The sequence below is a fragment of the Salvelinus namaycush genome, chromosome 10, assembly GCF_016432855.1.
Source record: "Salvelinus namaycush isolate Seneca chromosome 10, SaNama_1.0, whole genome shotgun sequence".
NCBI classification, from domain to species: Eukaryota; Metazoa; Chordata; class Actinopteri; order Salmoniformes; family Salmonidae; genus Salvelinus; species Salvelinus namaycush.
In genome coordinates, this window is record NC_052316.1 from 39,113,717 (window position 1) to 39,127,144 (window position 13,428).

Consider the following 13,428-nt stretch of genomic DNA (forward strand, 5'->3'; position numbering starts at 1 on the left):
GAACTACATGTAGTTCAACTAGTAATTTAACTATATTTTGCAGTAGCTTGGTGGTATTTGAACTAAATTCAAATCTAGGTAGTGTTTTCAGTAGTTTTAATAACTTTTTGCCATGTAGCGGTCAGCTAACTACTGTAACTACACTACTTTTTTCCGAAAAGAAAATACAGGTGAAGTAGGCAATCTTTTCCTTTGTTTTGCATAAGACCTGCATAATTCTCACTTGAAACATATTTTTGGGTGTTTAATAGGCTAAATTACACACTATGTTAACGTATGACCCAAACGTGATCTGCCCTTGCAATTTGCAGTCTATGACAATTTTTCACTAAATAGTTTGGATGTAGTGAACTACTTTTTCAGAATAACTTTACTGAAGTAAACAATATGTTTCTTAAGGGTAGCTCTAGTGTAGCTTAACTTCTTCCAGTGTGAAGCTTGGTAAACTATATTTTCAGAGTAGCTTCCCCAACACTGTCTTTTACTGAATTGTTGCTAGGTAAAGATTATGCTACTTCAAGTGTGAAAAGCTTAAATATCTTTATCATCACCATTCATCTCTGTGTTTGGGCATCTGTACCACACCTGTGTTAACATGGAGTTAATGTTCCTACAGCCAGTGCAGATCTCCCATTCACATGTCTGATAAGAAACATAAGAGTTTCCATAAACTCTGCAAGGTTTCTCCACAACCTCCCCTTATCCCTTGTAAACCAGGATCAGGAAACATGGGGGCAGGGCAGAGCTGGGTGTGGTAAGGTGAGGTGAGGTCTAGGTAACCACTGACCTGGCCGGCTGCCACGGTGTGTGCATCCCAAATGGCACTCTATTCTCAATTTAGTGCTCTACTGTTGACCAGGGTCCATGGGGCTCTGGTCAAAAGTAGTGCACTATGTAGGGAATGGGGTTCCATATGGGATACAAGTTGAGGGTTTCCCAATCAGCTTCTGTTTTATTGTGGTCTGTCTTTCTCTCATGCAAAGCTATATGGGACGTGGGCAGGTGAAAGGACAGGTGATATGATCCAGGGTCAGGTTCCTATTTTAGACACCTGAGTCATTATCATTATCTCTGACTGAATCTAGACTGAACTAGGCTAGTCTGCAGCATCACTGACTGAGTCTAGACTAAACTAGGCTAGTCTGCAGCATCACTGACTGAGTCTAGACTAAACTAGGCTAGTCTGCAGCATCACTGACTGAGTCTAGACTAAACTAGGCTAGTCTGTAGCATCACTGACTGAGTCTAGACTGAACTAGGCTAGTCTGCAGCATCACTGACTGAGTCTAGACTAAACTAGGCTAGTCTGCAGCATCACTGACTGAGCGTCTAGATTGAACTAGGCTAGTCTGCAGCATCACTGACTGAGTCTAGACTGAACTAGGCTAGTCTGCAGCATCACTGACTGAGTCTAGACTGAACTAGGCTAGTCTGCAGCATCACCGACTAAGTCTAAACTGAACTAGGTTAGTCTGCAGCATCACTGACATGAGCTTCTAGCCTGAACTAGGCTAGTCTGCAGCATCACTGACTGAGTCTAGACTGAACTAGGCTAGTCTGCAGCATTCCAATTCATGTGTTAGATTTGGCCCTGGTGGCTAATTACAACACACTATTGTGACAGTGCCAAAATCAAGTAGCTGATTTGGTTCTGGGGCCGAGATTAGAATACATTTTAGTCTCAATATTGTGAAGACATGCAATGGTGATTAGAATGGTTATATCATATGAAAGGCCTTTGATGTGTGTATGTGTATGAGTTTACTGCCTGCGTTCTGCCATGGTTGCTCTTCAATGGTCTGAGTGACAGGGCCTCAATTGAAAAAGGAGTTCCCACAGGAGTTTTTTTCAATAAGCAGAGCCAACACCACGTTCTGCACGTCTCTGTAAACTACCACACAAGGCAAGTCTTGTTCTCTTATCCAACACCATCAAACTCTTGATAGACTGTTTCTCTTGCATGAACACCTTTACTGTTAAGATAAGACCCGTTTTTAAACCATGAGGCAGGCCCCAGTGTTGCCCCACTCTGTATGACAATGTGCTGTCATCTGTCTATGCTACAGCACATTGCATGACTCACTGATTACACATCAACCACACACAGTCAGCGTGAGGACCTGCTCTAGGAGGTGCAAATCTACATTCTGATCTCTTTACTGTACCCCTGAAGAGAGAACACAGTGTAATAATAATATCTCACAGCCACATGGCAGGTGGCCAAACAACTTGAACTCAGGCAGGGTGTAAATAGTCCAGTGTTTTGGGAATGAAGAACCTGCCTCCTGTTCAATCCATTAACAAATACATGGGAAAAACAAAGAAGCCAAAGAGTTATTGATGAATGAACTCAGATCTGCATTCAGTCCTGGGCAATTCCATGGTCACAGAGTGATGCTGAATTTTTCACTTTAAAATGTATGTCAAACAAAAACCAACGATTGCAAAGTTGAACAAACCATACAACTCTATGCACAAGGACTACTTTTACCAGTTTCCACTGAACATTTTACAAACAAACATTTACTTGAAGAACTGTGCAGATGCAAAGTTTGGTAACAGAATGACGGTTTGTGCCCTTTGTGCCGTCCTTCTGTTACCAAACTTTGCGTCTACACTGTTCTTCCTTAATTAAAAGCCATTAGTAACAACTACTTATAAACAGTTATGATTACAGTCACAAACATTCCTTGATTAAACTCGGCCTATTGCAGATGTACCATATATGACCTTTGTGTATTTCTATCTTAATGCACATTTTTATCAGGGGTATGGTTAGGTCGGGTGTATGTAAAAAAAGGACAGGAGATACCAATATCAGGACAGGAGATACATATTTTCATATTTAAAGAAGCTTTATTCTTTTAAGAGAAGTACAACAATAGTACCCATGAGACCTTTCAGACATGACAGTAACACAATAACAATAATAATAATAATAATAACAAGAATAACAATACACTACCATGTCAATATAATATGAATACCAACATTTATTGTCTTCGTTAAACACTGGATAATAAGGTTGTTTTAATAACAGGTAAATGTATGGAACTACAACAAGGTCCCATGAACAGGAGTAGGCCTAGTGCTGTCTGACTTAAAAGGGAAAATTCAACATTTTTCAACTTTATATTCATCATCTCCAGCACCACCCCAAAATCAACATATGTGAAAATGCCTAGTTTCTATGTTTTGTAGTAAAAAAAGATGGAGAAAGATAAGTGTTTGAAATGACATCAACCAGTTAGTCGACAATTAGTAGAAAATGCCTACTCACAATTGGTCAAAATCACACAATCCACACCGATGATGTCATTGGAAACACTTATCTACCCTTATCTTTTCACTACAAAACATAGAAATGCACCATTTTCACATATGTTTCACAGATGTTGGGGTGATGCTGGAGATGATAAATATGAAGTTGAAAAATTGTGAAGATTCCCTTTAAGCCTAATTTATAACCTACACAAGTAAACAATCAAAGAATGCAATTAACTATGCAAGAGGTAATCCTACATACTTGCGTTGAGTTCCAAATTGTGGGGCTGCACACATTTGCATATATTTGCGACAGAACAACGCAGGATTGCCATTTTGCATAGCTAATTGTGGATGTGTACTTGTGTAGGTTATGAATTGGGTTTTAGAGCAACATCTAAAAGGGAACAGAAGTGTTGGGTCTCTGATACCAGGGTGCCAGGGACTGACACTCATCTCTTGGCAAGGTTCCCTGGCAACACATGTGACTGACAGAGCTAGTGGAGGAGGCTACACCAGGTTACATTAGCTTGTTTTCTATCAGTGTATCTTGTTTTCTATCAGTGTATATTCATATAAAAATGTAGTGGATAGTGGATATACCTACATGCACTGTTTTGAAAGGTAAATCCCTCCTTGTCTGTGTGTGTGTGGGGGGGGGGGGGCAGAGACTTGTTGCTTGGAAACATTCTCTTTCCACAGAGAAAACAATAGTAAAAGAAAATAAAGCATACATGGCCACTTCATAAATTATAAACATCTGATATTTGTAAGAACAAGTGTATAACATAAAATGACAATAAATAAATAATTTAAATGTAATAAATACTTTCCCTAATGTACAATTCGGCGATGATGAGATGCATGGCATCTAACAGGGAAGTTAAGTTTGGACTTAAACGATGGGTGAAGGCCCCATGTTCGCAGATTAAATGCACACCAGATGCTGCAGCTTAATATAACCACAAACCGTACATGTACTGAAGGCAGAATAAAGACCAGTTATCATCTGTGTTCACACTTTGCCAGTCCCTAAACATATTTCTGTGAACAACTAGCAAACACAAAATCTCTGCACGTGTTACGGTTGAAGCACATGGTTAAAATGGAATAGAAACCTCTCTCAGTACATGGTTTGGTTAAACTTTAGTAGGCCTACCATTGGTGGTGGGATCTGGGTAGGCAACACAGATTGAGACAATGAATGACATCATGGATATAATAACAATGTATGGATACATCTTTCAATAGACTCTTGATTGTTGATTATTGTGAATACAAACACTTCTTGAAAGATTGATCATAACATTTCTATAATAAACAATAGTTCTCCAGATGATATCTAACTATAAAGAGATTGAGGAGATATATGTCTTTCAGCTAATGTAAAACATAACAGCATGATCCTGAGAACTAGGCACAATGTACACAATGTACATAGCCTACTACAAACAGATGAACATTTCTTTATGAAATCCTACTGTACAAACTTCAACAGTTGAACAAAAATAATGCTTCACTTTTATTTTCTTAACACCACTTGATATGAATATGTTTCTCAACACCTACACTGTCGCTTAACCATCAACAATCTAAAGAACACAGAGAGAGAGGGAGCTACAGTTTATACAATACTTTATAAATACATAAATATACTATAATGCAATATGTGGGATACATTAGTTCGTAAACTTTCCCCTTGTTTTGATATACTGTATCTACAGTACATTATGTCTTATTCTCTCTGCTGTATGTCTCCATTTCATTGGTCAGGTGTGGAGAGGCAGCCAATCAGAAGACATTATGTACATATGGGGTCCACTCAAACGTTCCTTCAACACAGATGCAACAGAGTGGTGTCAATGAAGAGTTCTGTTTGTCCATAAGAAACATAACATAGATAAATTATGCAATATGAGATATTTACAGTATACTATCACGGTACAAAATATGATAAGCACATTCTGAATAACAGCTGTCAATATGCTCAATTATCTTTGTAATCCAAAAAGTTAAATTGACAGCGGTGAAGTGCCACGTTCAGAGCTGAAAATAAACCATGTGATGAAAGCTGTGTGTCAGGCAGCATGAGGTATGGCTGGGCCATGACTGACCTTGGCCCTGTGATGGCACCCTACAACACACTGTTTATAGTGTACAGTAAACAAGTTGGGCCAAGCTACAAACAAGTGCTTCAGATTCTGCTAGACTTTACAGTTAATCTAAGTAGGTACAGTTGATACCGTTTTGGTATTGTTCTCAAAGCATGCATGAGTTACTAAAGTAAGAGTAGATGTGTGCTTTGTCATAGGAATCAACTGAATGCCATGATGAAACACTTGGAGATGGGAGATGTACTACGGTTGGCTCAAAGCTACCTTGCTATGACCAATTCCTATGTGGATGAGCTGCCATGGATGAAGGAAACATAAAAATGCATTACATCTCATAGTTATTTTGGTCTTATTGGAGAGCCTTCGAAACCAAAAAACTTAACTTCTTAATATTTCTTCACAAGTATTTGTTCTTCAAACTGGTTGCCCTCTTTACGGTCAGGTGCCATGTAACCCAAAATGCTCCTCTTCTGGTTCAGAGTTAAGGTCCAATGGTCCAAGGCTTTTGCTTCACCATCTCCTCTTTTTTGACATAACAAAAGGCACATGAGGGCAGATACCAAGTGAAGAGCACCCTCTTATGGGACATCTTGCTGTCAGCACAGGGAGGGAGACATCCAGTCCTAACCACCCCAGTCCTAACCACCCCAGTCCTAACCACCCCAGTCCTAACCACCCCAGTCCTAACCACCCCAGTCCTAACCACCCCAGTCCTAACCACCCCAGTCCCTGCCCAGGAACTCCATTCCTCACCAGTCTCCAGAGCCGTGACTCCTGGGCTCTGACTGAGGATGTAACTCCTCTGTTAAACATAGGGGTTTGATAGGCTGTATCTCTATCTTGCATCCGTGCTTTCCCTACCCGAGAAGACTGGTTAATCCAAAGTGGATCCACATCAGGCTGAAACCCAGCCGTTGGGCCAAGGCTTCGGTCCAGGCTCTGATCCACCATTTATGCCCAACACGCCCACAGTGAAGGCATCTTAGCCACTTCCTCTCTTCACCCTGGAGTTTCTTTATGCATGTGTGTTCTGCAGGTAGACATCCTCTTACTCCTCGCCCATCACCCCACACAGCTACAGTTAGCCGCTGACAGCCACTTGATGGTCTGCCATATAGTCTGGGCATCCATGAAGGAGACAGTCTCGTAGCGGGTGGGCCGGCAGCAGGGGTGGGCGCTCACCTTCCTGCTGGGGATACTCTCGTTCTCCATCAGGGCCTTAAGGGCCAGGTCGTAGTTCTTACGGGAGCTCGAGCACGTCCCCACACAGTACTTAAACAGGATGATCTCATCCGAGTCGAAGCCCAGGCCCAGGTCTCTGACACGCATCTCCTTCTTCTCCATGCGGCAGTCCCGGCTGCTGTTCTTGGGCTTTTTGCTTTTCTTGCGAGAGCCTCTACGGGAGGGTTCGGGGTCTGGGTCAGGGTCTGGAGGTGAGCGTTGCCACCTGCTCGGATAGCCCTCTCTGTCGTCCTGCAGACCTGGGTTCTCTACAGGAGACAGGACACAAGGACACACATTATGAGACACACGGAGAGACTAGGTGAATGAAATGGTGAGGCAATGACCTCTCTATATAGCACTTTGTGTTTGTTTGAATTACTAACCTTTCCCACAACATTCATAGGTACAATGCGTTTCTTGCGTGAGAACGTAAGGAAATATAAGTCAATGAGAGAGTAGGAAATTAGCCCTTTGGATTTTGGCGTAGTTGTAGGTGAGTGACATAATACCGAAAGAAAGTAATATCTCTAAACCTGTGAACTCCGCAAGTAGTTCCAAAAAATGGTGCCTAGACAAAGCAACCATAATCTTAAATTATATACAGATTTCAGAGATATCCCAGATGTCTGCTATGACCTTTAGCAAGTAAAGTGAACTTCTCACAGTCTCGCTGGGTGAGGGCCACTGAGTACAGTGTAGGGTAGGTACTGCTGCAGCCTGTTGTGTGTGTCTGTGTGTGTGCTGCAGCTTGAGGTGTGTGTGTGTGTTGGTTCTTCTATCCTTGTGGGGACCAAAAATCCCCAAAAGTCCCCAAAAGGATAGTAAAACAAGGAACATTTTCCCACATGGGGACATTTCACACATCCCCATGAGAACAAAGGCTATTTTAAGCTTAGGGGTTAGGTTTAGGGTTGGGGTTACAGTTAGGGTTAGAATTAGGGCTAAGGTAAGGGGTTAGTGGTTAGGGTTAGGAGTTAGGTTTAGGTTAGGGTTACAGGTTAAGGTTAAGGTTAGGGTTAGGGTTAGGAAAAAATAGGTATTTGAATGGAAATACATTTTAGGTCCTCTCCAGGATAGAAGAACATAACATGTGTGTGTGTACATGTGTGCACATGAATAGTCTAGTGGGAGAGCTAGAACAGAGCATGTGTGGTTAAATTAAAAGCAGATAGGGCTGGTGTTGAAACCGGGAGTGGAATTCCTCCTGTTATCAGCTGAATGGTGCAAAGTGTACTGTAACAATGTAGGGTGATTACCACCGGCGGAGAGGAGGGAGAGTAGGAGCGGCTGGCTGGTCTCCAACAGGAGAAGTAATGTTGCTCTGTGTGAGTTATTAGTTATTAGTTATTTCAAAGGGAGATTTACCTTCCATAAACTTCCTGAAGCCCATCAGTATGTATGATGCATGAACACATTGAAGGTTTTTACTTCATTTGCGTAACATAGCACAGGCATTAGAGCTGTTTCAACATTCTTCTGACCTGAGAATGGTTATGCACTGCACTATTGAAGTTTTGTAGGTCTACTCCGAGTCCTTAATGTGCTCATATGTCTTGGGTAATGGGTTTTCTGGGGAGAATGTTTTCTTTCAGTGTATGAGCTGATGCATGGAGAATTACAATAACACAAGTCAGGTCATGTAGTGTTGTTTACGAAAACGAAAAAATTGAATTTGAATAAAAATGTTCCTCCGGCAAAACAAGAACAAGGGAGCTGGTAGTCAACTCCTTCCACATCTAGCCATGTTAAAACACGCCACAAGGGTTTTAAATAATTTCATACAATTATAGAAATATTCCACAAGCTTTAGGGAATCACTTCCGACACAGTGTTGCTTCAAAGACTCTCTAAAAATCGGCTTCACAAGTGATTTTGCACATTTTTTTTTGGGGGGGGGGGGGGCATGTGTATACAAAGAGTCAATAAAGAAGCATGAACAATATAAACCAAAAGATATGTACTCATATACAATATCTTGAAACTATCTTGCCCTCTAAGACCTGTGTGTTCTTGACAGAGTTCAAGTTTTATTGTCACATGCACAAGTACATTGAAATGCTTACAGTACCAGTCAGAAGTCTGGACACACCTACTCATTCCAGGGTTTTCTTTATTTTTACTATTTTCTAACTTGTAGAATAATAGTGAAGACATCAAAACTATGAAATAACACATATGGAATCATGTAGTAACCAAAAAAGTGTTAAACAAATAAAAAATTATATTTCATATTCTTCAAAGTAGCCACCCTTTGCCTTGATGACAGCTTTGCACACTCTCGGTCTTGCTGAAGTTGAGGGTGAGGTTGTTGTCCTAGCACCACACTTCCAAGTCTCATCACCGCTGGTGATCAGGCCGACCACTGTCGTGTCATCAGCAAACTTAATGATGGAGTTGGAGTTGTGTGTGGCCACGCAGTCATGGGTGAACAAGGAGTACAAGAGGGGACTAAGCACACACCCCTGAGAGACCCCCGTGTTGATGGTCAGCGTGGATGAGGTGTTGTTGCCTACTCTTACCACCTGGGGTCGGCCTGTCAGGAAGTCCAGGATCCAGTGGAGTGCAATTGAGATTATGTAGTCTGTGGATTCATTGGGGCGGTGTGCAAATTGGAGTGGGTTCAAGGTGTCTGGGATGATGGCATTGATGTGTGCCATGAACAGCCTTTCAAAACACTTCATTATTAGAGATGTGAGTGCTACAGGGCGGTAGTCATTGTGGCAGGAGACCTTAGAGTTTTTGGGAACAGGAATAATGGTAGTCAGCTTGAAGCATGTAAGTGTTACAGACCGGGACAAGGAGATGGTTGAAAATGTCAGTGAAGATGCCTGCCAGCTGGTCTGCGCATGCCTCGAGGACACATCCTGGAATACTGTCTGGCCCTGCGGCCTTACGAGTGTTGACCCGCTTAAAAACCTTACTCACGTCAGCCTTGGCGAGAGAGATCACCCAGTCCTCCGGATTAGCGGGGGCCCTCACGCAGGGCTCTGTGTTGTTTTTGTGAAGCGTGCATAAAAAGCATTGCGTTCGTCTGGTAGAAAAGCATCGTTGGGCAGATCACAGCTAGGGCTTCCTTTGTAGTCCGTAATGTACTGTAGCCCCTGCCACATGCGCCAAGCATCGGAGCTGGTATAATAGGATTCCACCTTGTTCCGATATTGTCCTTTTGCCTGTTTGATGTCTCTGCAGAGGTCCTAGTGGAATTTGCTGTACGCGTTTGTGTCCTCAGCCGTAGCCTCAGGGTTGGCTGTGATAGCTCTGTGATTGGTAACTCAGAGGTCAGTGGAGATCCATCCACCCAGACCCAGGACATAACATATACAGCAACCTGCAGCATTGAAAACTACCAGAAGTTCTAGTAGCCATAAGCGAGTGATGGACTGCCTCCCAAATGGCACCCTATTACCTATGTAGTGCACTACTTTTTACCAGGGCCCATAGGGAGTCATACAGGGCTCTGGTTATAAGTATTGCACTATACAGGGAATAGGGTGCCATATGAGACACAGACATTATCTTGTTTTATGGCCATTACCATTCAAGGCATCAGCTTCAGATGTATTAATTGTTGTTCTCAGAGAGACAGCTTGACAGCTCTAAAACTGATTTGATTATGGTTACAGTACACTGAAGGATGTAGAATAGGATAAAGAATGTGCTTCTCCATCTAATAAAAACTCTGCGGACAGAGATGAACATGCAGGGCTGGGTATGTACTGTTAGATGGCTCCCACGCAGCAATCAGAGACCTTGATATACAGTAATGTTACATGCTTTCCCATGGTGCACTGGGGGGTCCTCTGCTCCAGATACTTTGGCTGCATCCCAAATAACACCCTATTCCCTACTGTAGTGCATGTTCTTTGACCAGGACCCATTGCATTTTTATGTGATGTGGTTTGTGTGACAGCATCCATTATTTGACCCCTTTCTGAGGTCGTGGAGTGGTCTGAGGAAGTACTAACCGAAAAGACTAGGCCAGGAGGCCTGGCCATGGCCGCCCCTCTTCTCTTCCAGCTCGTGGACCTCTGGGTGGTGGTCTGGGAGCCAGGTCCCAGTGGTGGTGGTCCTCTCCTGGGCTCGAAGCTGCTCAGTGTGGGCCTCCTTTGGGTCCTCCTCAGAGAACACCCCCTCTATCAGGGTCAGCAGAGAGGCCACCACCCACAGCATCATCTGGGAAGGGGAGGGAAACAGTACATGTCACTACAACATTAGAATTACTACACCCATTACAACACATTCATCCACAGACAGGGATTCAGTATGTCACTAGAGCACAGAGTTACTGCAGATGTAGGACGTTAATTTGAGCCTGTTTGCTACAGCAGGAAAATAATCCTGCAGCAACAGGAAATTTGAATTATTATGTGGATTATAATTAATGGACATTTTTTGTAGGGATTGATAAATGTTTCTTTTGGGGCAAATCAAGTCTGACATTTTAATAATGTTTTTAAACATTGAATACTCTATAAATTCTCACCAACAAAAGAGTGATCAAATTAAGATCCTACATCTGTAGTTATTACACCCATTACAACACATTCATCCACAACATTAAGAGGAGCAGGGATACAGTATACACTGCATCATTAGAATTACTACTCCCATTACAACACATTCACCCACAACATCATATATAGGACAGACAAGGTTACAAGGCACTACAGAACTTACTACAGTTACTAGAGCCATTTCAAAATATTCAACAAACTGACTGATTGAAGTTCAACAAAGGCAGAGAAATATAGAAATGACACATACATGATGTTGAATAAATAAACATAGTAAAATAATCAACATAGAGCAGACAAATTAAATATAGCATAAGTAAACATACAAACATAAACACAGAATGTAAACATAACAACATATATAAAACAGTGGCTGCAAAATATAAAACCTGTGAGCCATACCAACCACAGCTGGTGATAATGTAATGTCACCACAAGCAAAACAACTCACAGCAAGGCCAACACTCAGTCTAACATTTTTGAGAAAGAGATACATTGTATATTGATTTATCTGGCTTGCAAGTCACAGAAGGCATGTTTATCTCTATGACAGCAGGCAACAACCACAACAAAGTTGCTTCGCTGGTTACCGAACACATCTCTCCTGTCATCATTTTGCTGTTTACTTGACTCCTTGTATGCACAGCAATAATTGCCTCTTGGGAATGAATACCGTTTATTGAATTGAGTTGGTTACAGAATACATCTCCGTGGTGGGTGGTGGCCCCAGCCCTGTCAAGGCATGCCCTGCCTGTTGTCCATTTGCATTTGATTTGGTCGTTGTATGTTACATAATCCCTGTGAGGTTGTAGGACTCCAAGCTGTTGTAGGTAAGGTGATCCGGATGCCTATCCTTACTGTCCCATCACCATCAGCCTCCAGCCTCTAACACATAGCCGCCAGCCCCCTAGTCTGACATGGAGACACTCCCTCCCTGGTCAGGCCTCACTAACCAGGCCTAGGGCCCACTGGAACAGCCCTGGATTCAAATACTATTTGAAATCATTTTGAATACTTTAGCTGTACTTGATTGAGCTTACCTGTTGCAATGGAACCAATTGTAAAGTCCTAAAAGTGAAAACCTTGCCCACTTTGCACTCCAGGTAGGCTAACCAACAGCTCAAAACTATTTTAAATAGTATTTGAACCCAGGTCTGCTGGACAGTCCACTGACAGGCCTGTGGGCCGGCTGTGGCCAACACCTACCTCTTTAATTACTTAATTGACAGCCGACACCCCTCCAGGGCCCAGCGAGGATAATGTTTCAAAGGCACTTATAAAATGAGTTTCTCTGGAGGCAGCAGCTGTATGTCTGTCAGGCCAGTACAAAGGCCCAGATCAGATTGGCTGTGTAGTGGAAACTGGCAAGGCTGAAACATACTACTACAGACAACGCTAATGGTTAAATCAAATCAAATTTTATTTGTCACATGCGCCGAATACAACAGGTGTAGACCTTACAGTGAAATGCTTGCTTACAAGCCCTTAACCAACAGGGCAGTTTTAAGAAAATCCAAAAATAAAAAAGTAAGAGATAAGAATAACAAATAATTAAAGAGCAGCAATAAATAACAATAGAGGGGATATATACAGGGGGTACTGGTACATAGTCAATGTGTGGGGGCACCGGTGTCGAGTAGTACAGTATATACATGTAGGTAGAGTTATTTAAGTGACTATGCATAGATGATAACAGAAAGTAGTAGCAGCGTGTGGGGGGGGGGGGGGGGGGGGCAATAGTCTCGGTAGCCATTTGATTAGCTATTCAGGAGTCTTATGGCTTGGGGGTAGAAGCTGTTTAGAAGCCTCTTGGACCTAGACTTGGTGCTCCGGTACCGCTTGCCGTGCGGTAGCAGAGAGAAAAGTCTATGACTAGGGTAGCTGGAGTCTTTGACAATAAAACAGGCTGCCAGGAAGCAAGCAAACCCTCTGCCCACTTTTTATTATTTCATTGACAAGGTTTTAGACATGTCAATGGCGGTTGAGATTTTAAGGTGATGTGTTGCTGTTGTTTGTTTGTTGTTATAATGGTACACTCACCTTCCAGTTCCTCAGGTGATATTTGGCATTTGACACTTCCTGCCTCTTCCACATTTTTCCATCTGTAAAAATAAAATATTGTCTGTTGAACAATCACTACATTATGTTTTTTGGATAATGCATTTCCATTACCCCCCTCACATGCCTACTTTCCCACTTCACAGGTTAGTTTGTAGTTTTATACCTTGTCAGTTATTTAATAAATCGTTTTTGTTAGTCCTTAACTGCCAACGCATGGACTCCCTTGCTTGGCCCCATCTAAGAGCCAGGAT

At 42.3% G+C, this 13,428-nt stretch overlaps 1 protein-coding gene across 1 annotated transcript; it reads right to left on the bottom strand.

Moving 5' to 3' along the window:
- Positions 1 to 6,440: 6,440 nt before the first annotated feature.
- On the bottom strand, positions 6,441 to 13,210 carry LOC120054342 (neurturin). The gene is made up of 3 exons (XM_039001751.1): positions 13,157 to 13,210; positions 10,568 to 10,775; positions 6,441 to 6,868 (listed from the first exon to the last, which is right to left on the bottom strand). The coding sequence occupies exons 1-3, from the start codon at positions 13,208 to 13,210 to the stop codon at positions 6,441 to 6,443; spliced, it is 690 nt and encodes a 229-aa protein (XP_038857679.1).
- Between the last annotated feature and the right edge of the window lie 218 nt (positions 13,211 to 13,428).